Source organism: Macaca nemestrina, chromosome 1, assembly GCF_043159975.1.
Source record: "Macaca nemestrina isolate mMacNem1 chromosome 1, mMacNem.hap1, whole genome shotgun sequence".
NCBI classification, from domain to species: Eukaryota; Metazoa; Chordata; class Mammalia; order Primates; family Cercopithecidae; genus Macaca; species Macaca nemestrina.
In genome coordinates, this window is record NC_092125.1 from 225136381 (window position 1) to 225150008 (window position 13628).

At 48.8% G+C, this 13628-nt stretch overlaps 1 protein-coding gene across 5 annotated transcripts in view; it reads right to left on the reverse strand.

The window, feature by feature from the left end:
- The window catches only part of LOC105479178 (carbonic anhydrase 6), a 42584-nt gene that overhangs the window by 24250 nt on the left and 4706 nt on the right, over positions 1–13628 (reverse strand). For 2 of the 5 annotated variants that reach the window (XM_024792177.2, XM_024792174.2), the window contains exons 2-3: positions 12288–12428; positions 8834–9013 (exon numbers count right to left, since the gene is read on the reverse strand). In XM_024792177.2, coding sequence (XP_024647945.2) covers positions 8834–9013; positions 12288–12378 — 271 coding nt within the window. In that variant the 5' untranslated portion in view covers positions 12379–12428. Of the gene's footprint in view, positions 1–8833; positions 9014–12287; positions 12429–12789; positions 13348–13628 lie in introns of those variants that run through there. The other 3 variants (XM_011737034.3, XM_011737044.3, XM_024792179.2) reach the window with 3 other exon arrangements.

The window sequence follows — 13628 nt, forward strand, 5'->3', positions numbered from 1 at the left end:
GTCTCGAATTCCTGACCTCAAGTGATTCACCTGCCTCGGCCTCCCAAAGTGTTGGGATTACAGGCGTGAGCCACCACACCCAGCTGAAATCTCTGTCTTTTGGAATGAACTACACAAAAAGGAAAAATGGACTCAGTTACTAAGAAAAGTGACTAAGAAAAATACCCATGAGGATAGAACTTTGGCATTGGAAACGGCCAGGCAGCATGTGTCTCATGAGCAAGCTCTTCCCATTTATTTATTTATTTATTTATTTATTTATTTATTTATTTAGAGACAGAATCTTACTCTGTCACCCAGACTGGAGTGCAGTGGCATGATCTAGGCTCGCTGCAACCTCTGCCTCCTGGGTTCAAGCGATTCTCCTGCCTCAGGCTTCCCAGTAGCTGAGATTACAGGAATATGCCACCACGCCCGGCCAATTTTTGTATTTTTAGTAGAGACGGGGTTTCACCATATTGGCCAGGCTGGTCTCAAACTCCTGACCTCAAATGATCCGACCTCCTCAGCCCCCCAAAGTGCTGGGATTATAGGCATGAGCCACCATGCCCGGCAAGATCTTCCTATTTAAAGTCATCAGTGGTGGCTGTAAACAAGAACATTTTCTTAAAAGACAGCAAATATGAGGTATTTAAAACCCGTCAGATGCCCCCCTTCTTCCTTTCCAAATTGTCTAAAGGAGCAGGGAGCTATGATTAAATTCATAACGTAATGTGCTGTAACGCAGTAATCTGGCCTGAAAGGTTTTCACCGGCCGTTTGGCAGAACAAGTGCTTGGTATTTAGAGCTTGAGATGTGGCTGGCCTCAAAAATCAATGCTTGCAAGAAAAGGAGGCATGCAAGGTCAGCAATGCTAAAAGCGGATGGGAGCTGAGGAACTGAGGACCCGAGCAGAGCTCCCTAAATGGACAGTCAGCACCACAGAAGAAATGAGAGAGGTCCTCACAATTTCCCCAAAACACAGCCCCCGGGAGACAGAATGTGTTACTTCTGGTTACACTGACAGGCCCACACAGGCCCAGTTGGAAAAGAGCCACAAACCTGAGCCTGTTGCTGTGCTTTTTTTTTTTTTTTAGACAGAGTTTTCTCTTGTCGCCCAGGCTGGAGTGCAACGGTGAGATTTCAGCTCACTGCTTCCTGGGTTCAAGCGATTCTCCTGCCTCAGTCTCCCCAGTAGCTGGAATTACAGGCACCCGCCACCATGCCTGGCTACTTTTTGTATTTTTAGTGTAGACAGGTTTCCACCATGTCGGCCAGGCTGGTCTTGAATTCCTGACCTCAGGTGATCCACCCACCTCAGCCTCCCAAAGTGCTGGAATTATAGGCATGAGCCACCGCACCTGGCCATCGCTGTGCTTTTGAAAAGGCAAGGCCAAAAGTTAACTGGCTGTTCCCAAAAGTCAAGTGGCTGAAACTTCCAGATCTGCAAATCAACTCAACTTCCAGAAGAGGCTGCTCCCCTTTATGGGAACCCAATGTAACCAGTTTCTTATCAGAATAGAAAAGCCACATAATCCAAGAATTTGCTGTGCTCAAGAAACAATCAGCAAACTGTCAAGGTCGTGGAAGTCAAAGACTGAGAAACTGACTGAGATTAGAAGAGACTTAAAGAGACCTGACAGCGAAGTGCAATGTGGAATCCTGGGTTAGACCCTGGACCAGAAAAATATAGGAGTGAGAAAGTCATGCCATTCAAATGAGGTCTGGAGTTAACTGTGTTATATCATTTAAATTCAATAATAATTGTACCATGGTGGCCAGGCGTGGTGGCTCACACCTGTAATCCCAGCACTTTGGGAGGCCGAGATGGGCAGATCACCTGAGGTTGGGGGTTCGAGACCAGCCTGACCAACATGGAGAAACCCTGTCTCTACTAAAAAAAAAAAAAAAAAAGTAGCCAGGCATGGTGGTGCATGCCTGTAATCCCAGCTACTCAGGAGGCTGAGGCAGTAGAATTGCTTGAACCTGGGAGGCAGAGGTTGCAGTGAGACAAGGTTGTGCCACTGCACTCCAGCCTGGGCAACAGAATGAGACTCCATCTCCAAAATAATAATAATAATAATAATAATAATAATAATAATTGTACTATGGTTATAAGATATTAGTGTTAGGGGAAGTGGGCAAAGAGCATGTGGAAAATCTCTGTACTACTTTTGAAATTTTTCTAGTGAAAAGCTATTTCACTAGAAGTTGAGGCCGGGCACAGTGGTTCACACCTGTAATCCCAGCACTTTGGGCGGTCAAGGAAGGCAGATCACTTGAGGTCTACAGTTCGAGTCCAGCCTGGCCAACATGGAGAAACCCCGTCTCTACTAAAAATACAAAAATTAGTCGGGCATGGTGGTGCGAACCTGTAATCCCAGCTACTCGGGAGGCTGAGGCAGGAGAATCGCTTGAACCCAGGAGGCAGAGCTTACAGTGAGCCAAGATCACGGCCATTGCATTCCAACCAGGGCGACAGAGTGAGACTACATCTCAAAAATAAATAAATAAAATTGAAAAAGAGAAAGGAACAACCAGCCTCCTGCCTCCCCGTGGAGCATTAAAAAATCAAAACCTGTGTAGAATTCTGCGTCACTCATGGGTGCCTGTTTGAGGACTTATCCTTTTATATTCAGGTCTTTTCTGCTCAAATGCACCATTCAGTGAACATTTTGAATTTGCTCTGTCAGGATCTGTGGGAAGTACCGTGATGAAAAGATGAATACACGATTATCTGTATCTTCAAGGAACTTCATAAAAGAAGTAGCCAATAGCAATTATTAAGAAAATAGTATATATTAAGAAAACACTGAACACTAGAGGCCCAGTACCTCAGGCATTTAAGCTTTTCTGGAGCCTATCAAATGTATTTTGGAAAATTTAAATATATATTTTGTTGTTGTTGAGACAGGGTCTTACTCTGTCACCCAGGCTGGAGTGCAGTGGCGTGACCTCAGCTCACCGCAGCCTCTACCTCCCAGGCTCAAACAATCCTCCTGCCTCGGCCCTTCAAGTAGATAGGACTACAGGCACACACCACCATGTCCAGCTAATTTTTAAGTTTATTTGTAAAGACAGAATTTCACCATGTTGCCCAGGCTGGTCTCAAACTCCTGGGCTCAAGCAATCTGCCTGCCTTGGCCTCTCAAAGTGCTGGGATTATAGGAGAGCCACTACACCTGGGCAATATGTATTAATGGATCAGTGCCGGCCCACCAACTGTTACTAGTCTACAGCAAAACAGATCAATTGGGAGTTAGTTTTAGAAATTTTGTAGCAATTTGTGTGTCTCAACAGCCTGTGTTTCAATTTGAATTTCTCTTTATTGAAATGTTGAATCTAATTTAAATGTAATTTTAAAATGAGGAGGCCAGGCCTAGCAGCTCATGCCTGTAATCCTAGTAATTTGGAAGGCCAAGGCAGGCAGAGCACCTGAGGTCAAGGGTTCAAGACCAGCCTAGCCAACATGGAGAAACCTCGTCTCTACTAAAAATACAAAAACTGCCCAAAAATATGGACAAAATCTATATACAGAAAATCATAAAACTAATGAAATAAATCAGGAAGAACTAAATAAGTGGAGAAATATTCCATGTTCACAGATAGGAAGACTTAATACTATTTCAACGTCCATTCTTTCCAACTTGGTCTATATGGTACCAAAAAGGGGTCCCGATCCAGACCCCAAGAGAAGGTTCTTGGATCTCACACAAGAAAGAATTTGGGGTGAGTCCACAGAATAAAGTGAAAGCAAGTTTATTAAGAAAGTAAAGGAATAGGCCAGGCGCGGTGGCTCATGCCTGCAATCCCAGCACTTTGGGAGGCCGAGGCAGGTAGATCACTCGAGGTCAGGAGTTCAAGACCAGCCTGGCCAACATGGCGAAACCTCGTCTCTACTAAAACTTAACGGGGGCATGATGGTGCACGCCTGTAATCCCAGCTACTTGAGAGGCGAGGCACGAGAATCACTTGAACCGGAGGCAGAGGTTGCAGGGAGCCAAGATAGCACCACTGTACTCCAGCCTCAGAGCAAGATTCTGTCGCCAAAAAAAAAGGAAGTAGTGGAATAAAAAATGGCTGCTCCATAGGCAGAGCAGCCCCAAGGGCAGCTGGTTGCCCATTTTTATGGTTATGTCTTAATTATATGCTAAACAAGAGGTGGATTATTCATGTCTCCCCTTTTTAGACCATATAGGGTAACTTCCTGACGTTGCCATGTCATCTGTAAACTGTCATGGTGCTAGTTGGAGTGTAGCAGTGAGGACGACCAGAGGTCACTCTCGTGGCCATCTTGATTTTGGTAGGATTTGTTGGGCTTCTTTATTGCAACCTGTTTTATCAGCAAGATTTATGACCTGTGTCTTGTGCCAACCTCCTCTTTCATCCTGTGACTTAGAATGCCTTAACCTCCCGGGAGTGCAGTCCAGTAAGTCTCAGCCTTATTTTACCCACACCCTGTAAAAGATGGGTCAGTCTGGTTCAAACGCCTCTGACATTACTATACAATCAAGCAAGCTCTTGGTATTTACCCACATGAATTGAAAACACACAAACCTGCACATGGAATTGACTGATTGATTGAGAGAAGGTCTCGCTGTCACCCAGGCTGGAGTGTAGTGGTGCAATCATAGCTCACTGCAGCCTTGACCTCCCAGGCTCAAGCGAGCCTCGCACCTCAACCTCCTAAGTAGCTAGGACTGTATGTTTGAGCCACCATGCCAGGCTAATTTTTTGATTACTTTTGTAGGTCTCACTACATTGCCCAGGCTGGTCTCGAATTCCTGGGCTCAAGTGATGCTCCCACCTTAGCCTCTCAAAGTGCTAGGGTTAGAGGCATGAGCCACCATGCCTGGCCTGCACACAGGTTTTATAACAGCTTTATTCATAACTGCCAAAACTGAGAAGCAACCCAGATGTCTTTGGATAGGGGAATGGATAAACTGTGGTTCATCCAGGCAATAGAATATTCAGCACTAAAAAGAAATGAGCTATCAAGCCATGAAAAGACATGGAGGAACCTTAAATGCATATTACTCAGTGAAAGAAGCCAGTGTGAAAAGGCTACATGCTGTATGATTCCAACTATGTGACATTTTGGAAAAAGAAAAACTATAGGTCAAATAAAAAGATCAGTGATTGCCAGGGTTTAGGAAGGAAGGGAGAGATGAAACAGGTGGACCACAGGGTTTTCATGACACTGAAACGATTGCTCGATACATGTGATTAGAAACCTGTCAAAACCTGACTAGGCGTGATGGCTCATGCCTGTAATCCCAGCACTTTGGGAGGTGGATCACTTGAGGTCAGGAGTTCGAGACCAGCCTGGCCAACATGGTGAAACCCCATCTGTACTAGAAATGCAAAAATTAGCCAGGCGTGGTGGCACGTGCCTGTAATCCCAGCTACTGGGAAGGCTGAGGCAGGGGAATCAATTGAACCAGGGAGGCAGAGGTTGCAGTGAGCCGAGGTCGTGCCACCCCACTCCAGCCTGGGCGATAGGGCAAGATTTCGTCTCAAATAAAAGAATCTTGCAAAACCAAAAATCAACAAATCTTTAATACATCACGTCAACTTTATTGTTAAGCTTAGTATTCATCAAACTCTCATTAGAATCAAAGTTTGTAGGTTATTTTTTTTTCCCCTTCAGTAGAATTCCTGAATGTGCTTGGAGCTTGCTGAAAAGTAGCCAGTGGCAATATAGCCAAATAACTTCAAAAGCTAAATTATAAAATCTTTCAAAATACTTTATATCAGGCCAGGTGCAGTGGCTCACGCCTGTAATCTCAACACTTTGAGAGGCCAAGGTTAGTGGATCACTTGAGGCCAGGAGTTCAAGACCAGCCTGGCGAACATACTGAAACCCCATCTCTACAAAAAATACAAAAATTAGCTGGGAGTGGTGGCACACACCTGTAATCCCAGCTACTCAGGAGGCTGAGGCATGAGAATTGCTTGACCCTAGGAGGCAGAGGTTGCAGTGAGCCAAGATCATGCCACTGCATTCCAGCCTGGGTGACAGATCCATCTCAAAAAAAAACTCTTTACATCAAAAAATAGAATTATGGCCAGTCACGGTGGCTCATGCCTATAATTCTAGCACTTTGGGAGGCTGAGATGGGCGGATCACTTGAGGTAAGGAGTTCGAGACCAGCCTGGCCAATATGACAAAACCCCATCTCTACTAAAAATACAAAAATTAGGTGGGCATGGTGGCACACGCCTGTAGTCCCAGCTACTGGGGAGGCTGAGGCAGGAGAATCGCTTGAATCTGGGAAGTGGAGGTTTCAGTGAGCCAAGATTGCACCACTGCATTCCAGCTGGGGCAACAGAGCAAGACACCGTCTCAAAAGAAAATTTTTAAAAAATATATATATAATTAACGTGAACTTTGGGTCCACTCTAATGTCCGGCATGCTGTCGTGTGAGGTGAGAACCCCAAAGGAACAGGCTTCTAGACCACAGAAATTTGAGCACAGCCCCAAAGGAAGAAAGGACAGGGTCCTCTGGAAATTGGGAGGAGCGAGTCACTGCAAGCCCCTTGGGAAGCTGGGCTCTTCTCTTCCTTATGCCTTCCCTCTCCCGGGCCCTCAGCACGAACCCCGCACTCAGCAGGGGCTGCCCGTGGAGATCCCTCCATCACTGATTGCTTCCCGCCCGCTGTCCAGGGAGGGTGAACAAAGCCACTGCCTTTGGCCTTTGTGCTTCACCCTTTCTCCACAAGGAGAGGACAAGGAGAGGAGGAAGAGTTCAGCCTGCCAATCTGGAAGCGTCCGAGAGTAATTTTGGAAACAAGAGCTTGATGTTATAATGAAAATGAAGCTTTTGTTCATTCTTTGTGTATTTCAGGGCTCTTGGCCACATAAACCTGAGTCCTTTTACAGACAAAGCTTCATTCTCCAATTTGCTACTTTCACCAGTCCTATAAAGGACAATTGGTTTTCTTTCTTTTTTTCTTTCTTTTTTTTTTTTTTTTTCTGAGGTGGAGTTTTGCTCTTGTTGCCCAGGCTGGAGTGTAATGGCATGATCTTGGCTCACTGCAACCTCCGCCTCCTGGGTTCAAGCAATTCTCCTGCCTCAGCCTTCCAAGTAGCTGGGATTACAGGCACACGCCACCACGCCCAACCAATTTTGGTATTTTTAGTAGAGACAACGTTTCACCATGTTGGCCAGGCTAGTCTCGAACTCCTGACCTCAGGTGATCTGCCCACCTCGGGCTCCCAAAGTGCTGAGATTACAGGTATGAGCCATCTCACCAGGCCAGTTTTATTTTCTTGATTGTGCAAGATAAGAAAACTAAGTCCTGTGACCTTTCTTTTTTTAATTTATTTATTTAAAGAAACAGGGTCTCGCTCTGTTGCCCAGGTTCAAGATAAGAAAACTAAGTCCTGTGACCCTTTTTTTTAAAAAAAAAAAAAAAAACAGGGTCTCGCTCTGTTGCCCAGGTTCAAGTACAGTGGTGATCTCGGCTCACCACAACCTTAACCTCCCAGGCTCAAGTAATCCTCCCACCTCAGCCTCCCAAGTAGCTGGGACTACAGGCACTCACCACCACTCCTGGCTAACGTTTTGATTTTTTGTAGAGATGGAGTCTCACCAAGTTGCCCAGGCTCGTCTCAAACTTTGACCTCAAGTGATCCTCCCACCTCAGCCTCCTAAAGTACTGGGTTTGCAGGTGTGAGCCACCATGCCTGGCCAAGTCCGGTGACTGTTGTATTGCTGTGTGGCAGGCAGGGAACTGTCTCAACCCAGGCAGGAGTGAGAGAGTGCAATACCTAAGAAGGATGTGGCCAAGAAACCTGACATCTGGGGGTGTGAGCCCATCTTGGCCGTCAGACACTGTGTAGCCTTGGGTGAGTCCCTCGACCTCCTGAGGCCTCAGACTTCCTGCCTGAAAAATGCCCCCTCCTGGGGTGGTCATGAGGCTCAGAGGAGTCGAGCCAACTTGGAAAATCAGGAGGATGTTCTGTACAAGTAAAGCACAGATTTCAGTTTCCAGGCCAGGAGTGGTAGCTCGTGCCTGTAATCCCAGCACTTTGGGAGGCTGAGGTGGGCAGATAACTTTGAGGTCAGGAGTTCCAGACCAGCCTGGCCAACATGGTGAAAGCCCTGTCTCTACTAAAAATACAAAAAAAAATTAGTTGGGCGTGGTGGTGCATGCCTGTAATCCCAGCCACTCAGGAGGCTGAGGCAGGAAAATCGCTTGAACCCAGGAGGTGGAGGCTACAGTGAGCTGAGATCATGCCACTGCACTCCAGCCTGGGCAAGATAGTGACACTCTGTCTCAAAAAAAAAAAATTAAAAAAATTAACAGTTTCTTATATTGGATTCCTGAAGTGGGGCATCCCCACGGCCCTGCTTTTTCTGTCTGACCTTCACCTTCTTTCTTGTAGGGAGCAGAAAACCAGAGCTTCCTTCTTAAAACTCTGAGAAACCCTGGTCCTACCTGTCAGGTGCTTTGAGCTGAATAGACTGAAATAGGAACTGTGGAAAAGCTGACCCCAGCTGATGGACAGAGAGTCCCCGTGGGAAAGGTGGCTTCAGCAGCACGGCCTGTCCTGCCTGTCGCCTGCTGCGTGGGTTGGGTGAGCTCGAGTAAGAGGATAACATGGCAGGAAGGGACCAGCAGGGAGCTGAGTGGAAAGACAGATGCTGCCCTCTCTGGAAGAGCCACCAGGTTTCCGGGCCGCTCAGCCCTCGTGTTCGACCCTCATGTTCGAGGCCTCCAGTTCTGAGGCCATGCTTTGTGTCTCTTGTAAGCCACTCCTGGCAGGGACACGTGTCGCCTGCCTTCCCCTGCAGGCTGCCAGGGGCTGCCCGTGGATTGGAGCCCCTCGCCACCCCTTCCCCTTACCTGTGTGGCCGTTGTTGACCATGGGGAACTCGCCCTTCTGGGTCTCATAGCCCGTCAGCTTGAGCCCCTTCAAGGCGGGGTTGTACCGCACCTTCGTCCTCTGCAGGTTGATGGGCGACTGTCTCTGGCCCCCACAGGCGGGGTAGTGCTGTGGCCAGTGCGCTTCGTCCAGTGCTCCTTCTGAGACAGGAGAGAGACAGTTCAAGGGGCTGCCTGGCTGAGCCCACTCTGCAGGAACCTCACCGGGCCAGAGGCCAGGGCCCGCTGGGCAGGGACCCACGGCGGCACCTTCCAGAAAGCGGAAGCAGGGCCCCCAGAAGGAGGCCAAAAAGACAACGAGGTCAACTCCAAGGACTCTGGTGTTTGAGGGGCTTTGGTCCTAACGTCTAACTTTCCTGTGGCAACTGCTGGCCCTGGGAGCAAGACAGTGTTTTGAAATCAATGAAAGTCTTTTTTTTTTTTTTTTGAGACAGGGTCTCGCTCTGTCACCCAGACTGGAGTGCAGTGGTGTGATCTGGGCTCACTGCAACCTCTGCCTCCCAGATTCAAGAGCTTCTCCTGCCTCAGCCTCCCAAGTAGCTGAGATTACAGGCGTGCATCACCACTCCTGGCTAATTTTTGTGTTTTTATTAGAGACGGGATTTTGCCATGTTGGCCAGGCTGGTCTCTAACTCCTGACCTCAGGTGATCCACCCACCTTGGCCTCCCAAAGTGCTGGGATCACAGGCGTGAGCCACTGCGCCCGGCCTGAGAATCTTTTATACAGAACGTTTTGCTCTCCTTTGACTTATTTCCAGCTGATGAATGCATGGAGGGATCCTTGGCTTGCCATTCCTGTGCTGTTCCTGAGGCCTCTTCCTCATTTCCTGTCAAGGGCCCCATTGTCCTTCCATGCCCCCAACAGGAACATAGCCCGCACCTCCCCATGCTGCAGGAACCCCCCACCACTATTTTCTTGCTCCAGCCTCTTTTATGGATTCCCAGTATGGTAAAGACCATCTAGGTGTCTACACTTATGGATTCAGGGAAACTAGGGAAGCATCAGGTTCCAGGACAACCCAGAGTGAGTACTTTTTTAGAACTCATAAGGAGAAAGTTGATCTTTTCAGAGAGGATTGATAATCATAGGGGACAGAGTAACATAGGTGAGTCATTATCATAGGTGACTTGGCCCCCAACCAGCTGTGGAGCTTGGTGTCAGCCATGTGGCATGGAGAATCTCTCCTCTGTTCCCTGTGCGGGGGTAGCTGTGTGGTGAGTACACAGCTTGTTTTAAGAAAGGTGTTTGTGGCTGGGCGCGGTGGCTCACGCCTGTAATCCCCGCACTTTGGGAGGCCGAGGCGGGCGGATCACCTGAGGTCGGAAGTTCGAGACCACTCTGACAAACATGGAGAAACCCCGTCTCTACTAAAAATCCAAAACAATCAGCCGGGCGTGGTGGCACAAGCCCTTAATCCCAGCTACCTGAGAGGCTGAGGCAGGAGAATCGCTTGAACCCAGGAGGCAGAGGTTGTAGCGAGCCGAGATCGTGCCTTTGCACTCCAGACTGGGCAACAAGAGTGAAACTCTCAAAAAAAAAAAAAAAAAAAAAAAAAAGGTGTTTGTACCGGGGCCTCTCAGCGCTTTTTGGTTTGTAATCAAGCAAGAGGCCTCTAGCACAACCCCTTCTCAGAGCAAGATGCTTTGGCCCAGGCCACTGTCAATACTGGAACATCTCTCAGGTGTCCCTGAAAGTCATTTACAAAAGCTACGCTACTCTCAGGTTCTCCCAGAGTCCCTAGTAGCTTTCCAGGAAGCCCACTGTCTCAGAGGCTGGGCAGAGCCTGGGGAGGACAAGGACTTCATTGTCTGAATTCTCTCTTCTTTCACCTCTGAACCACCTGCCTGCACTGCTTGGCCAAGTGAAGCAGAATGCCCCAGGCTTCTGAGGCACTGCCATGTGTAAGATCACTGTGCTCAGGAACACAGCGGTTGGTCAGAGCTGGCTGGACTTTCTGAACCTCCCAGGATGTCCCTAATTCCGTTGCCCTTGACTTAACAGATCATCCCCTTCATCCTGAAGGAATGCTTCTGGAGCAGCTGAGCTGGGGCGGACTCTGCAGGAAGCAGATGTTTGTCTCACTTCCTGCATCGGCCAGTGGCCACCAGCCTCCTCATGGACCCCAGTCCATGGTCCTGTACAGAAAGGAGGGGGACGCGGGAAGAAGCTCTCCTCACTGCCCCTGGAAAGGGCCATTTAGTGTCCACACACCCCACAGACACAGCCTTCTAGCTTTGGCTCACATGTGGACCAGAACCCATGCTGAATGCCAGGATTTTACATTTCACATTTTAAAAGTCTGGTTTGGGGCCTGGTGTGGTAGCTCACACCTGTAATCTCAGCACTCCGGGAGGCCAAGGTGGGCAGATCACTTGAGGTCAAAAGTTTGAGACCAGCCTAGCCAACGTGGTAAAACCCCATCTCTACTAAAAATACAAAAGTTACCCAGGCATGGTGATGAGTGCCTGTAATTCCAGCTACTTGGGAGGCTGAGACACGAGAATCGCTTGAACCCAGGAGGCAGAGGTTGCAGTGAGCCGAGATGGCACCACTGAACTCCAGCTTGGGCAACAAAGCAAGACTCTGTCTCAAAAAAAAAAAAAAAGTCTGGTTTTGGCCTCCCACAGACCAAAGGGAACTGGGTTCTTATGTCAAGATGTTCTAGGTAAACTGCCTACCATGAAATTTCCAAGAAAGAAGGTCTTGTAAACCCCACAGCACCTTCCGTGAGGTTAGCAAGAGTCTTTTCTAAGAACTTTATTTTCCACTTACACAGACCAACAAAGCAAATGTCTTTACGAAGAGAAGCAGTGAGTGTGCTTTCGAACCAGCCAACACTGTGAGTGGAAAAAAAAAGCAAAAAGCCTGTAAATAAATCAGGAGTTTGTGAAGGGGAAAGCTATTTCCTTCTTTTCCTTATTTGAAGTTTCAGTTCAGCTTGTTCTCCATACCTTCTGAGACACTGCAAAGATAACATCTGAAGCCACAATGAGCAGATCCCCAACAGATGGCAGGTGGGCTCCCTGGCCATCCTGGGAAATGCCCTAAAGGAGGAGTCTTGGCTGGGCGTGCTGGCTCACGCCTGTAATCCCAGCACTTTGGGAGGTGGGCAGATCGCCTAAGGTCAGGAGTTCGAGACCAGCCTGGGCAACATGGTGGAACCCTCTCTCTACTAAAAATACAAAAATTAGCCAGGCATGATGGCAGGTGCCTGTAATCCCAGCTACTCGGGAGGCTGAGGCAGGAGAATCACTTGAACCCGGGAGGCAGAGGTTGCAGTGAGCGGAGATCACGCTACTGTACTCAAGCCTGGCCAACAGAGTGAGACTCTGTCTAAAAAAAAAAAGAAGGGCGCTTGTCCTGTTGTAAGGGTGTGAGGGTAACTGAGGGAGCGTGCAGGGGCTAGGGGCTTACCTGAGTAGGTCCAGTCAGACCCATGCTGGGCCTGGCCACCCAGCAGGAACAGGGACAACAGAGGCACCAGGGCCCTCATGGTGCTGCACATCTGGAATGAAGACTGATTCCCGCGAAGCTCTTCTTTTAAAGGATCAGAAACTGTAAATAACAATTTACAAGTGATCCGCCCAACTGGCTAAGCCACTCGTTGCTGCACCCACTAAAACAATAACACCCTCCCCACAACAGCCCTTCTGGCTCTGTGCATTGGGCCAGGCAGCCCCAGCACCTGCCTGATCTCCTCCCACGTCAGTTTCATATCCGGTCAGTCCATGGGTCTGGTTGTTCAGTGTCAGGAGCACCTGCAGGGCCGCACAGTGCAGCCATTATAGACAGGTGACCGCGGAAATGGGAAAAGGCCCAAGGCAGGGAGAAGCAGGATGAAGGACTTCCCTGGACAGTGGGACTTCCTATGCCCTTTCGCCTGACGTTAGAGATCTGGGGACTGCTGATGGATTACCGCTGCCTGCAAACTCTGCCTGTCTCAGTCGTGGACACATGCCACCGCTGCAGACACGTGGCTGCCCTCAGCCAGGCACCCGGGGAGACAGCCTGGAATCCACGTTCGGGCATTTCACGGTCCTCTCCTTAAACCAGCGGTTGATCCCGGGTCCCAGCTCATGAGCCACGTTCCAATGCGTGCCTTTAGGCCATCTGAGCTGGTGTGGGCGTCCGCGTTTCTGCATAGATTTGTTCTGACACCTACAGGCACTTGGGCACACCTAAGTCAATCAGCCAACTTCCCTCACAGGATCCATGGATTACCTCATCCTGTGTATCTACTTGGCTAGACCGTCCCTGAAACTAGCTGAAGGAGAAACTTTTGAGTTTATGCCTGCTGACAGGCCAGCGTTTCCCATGCCCTTCCACAAGGTCAAACACAAAGGGCAGCTGGAGCTCCTGCACGGGGACTACCATGCTGCCGGACACAAAGGGCTGCCCCTGCCTTGTTGTGGGGAGCTGAACCCCCTCCCAGCCTAGCTTAACTCATTATCCACTTGGTCCTGGAATGGCAAACGGCAGCAGGCCTTCACAACAAGGATGTTAGCAGTGAACCCAGGCTCTCTTGAATATTTCAAAGACTCCCCGCTGTCATTTAACAGAGAACATCAGCTGCTGCAAAGAACTTGCTGGAAACTTCAATTTCTAAAGCTCAAGAGCTGAAAGAATCTCAGAGAGAGAGCAAAGCATGGTCAAGGGCAAGAATTCTGAAACTAGACCGGATCTCTGCCACCTGCTAATTGTGTGACCTTGGGCAAGTTACTCAGTGCTTTGTGCCTCAGCTTTCCTTTCTTTTCT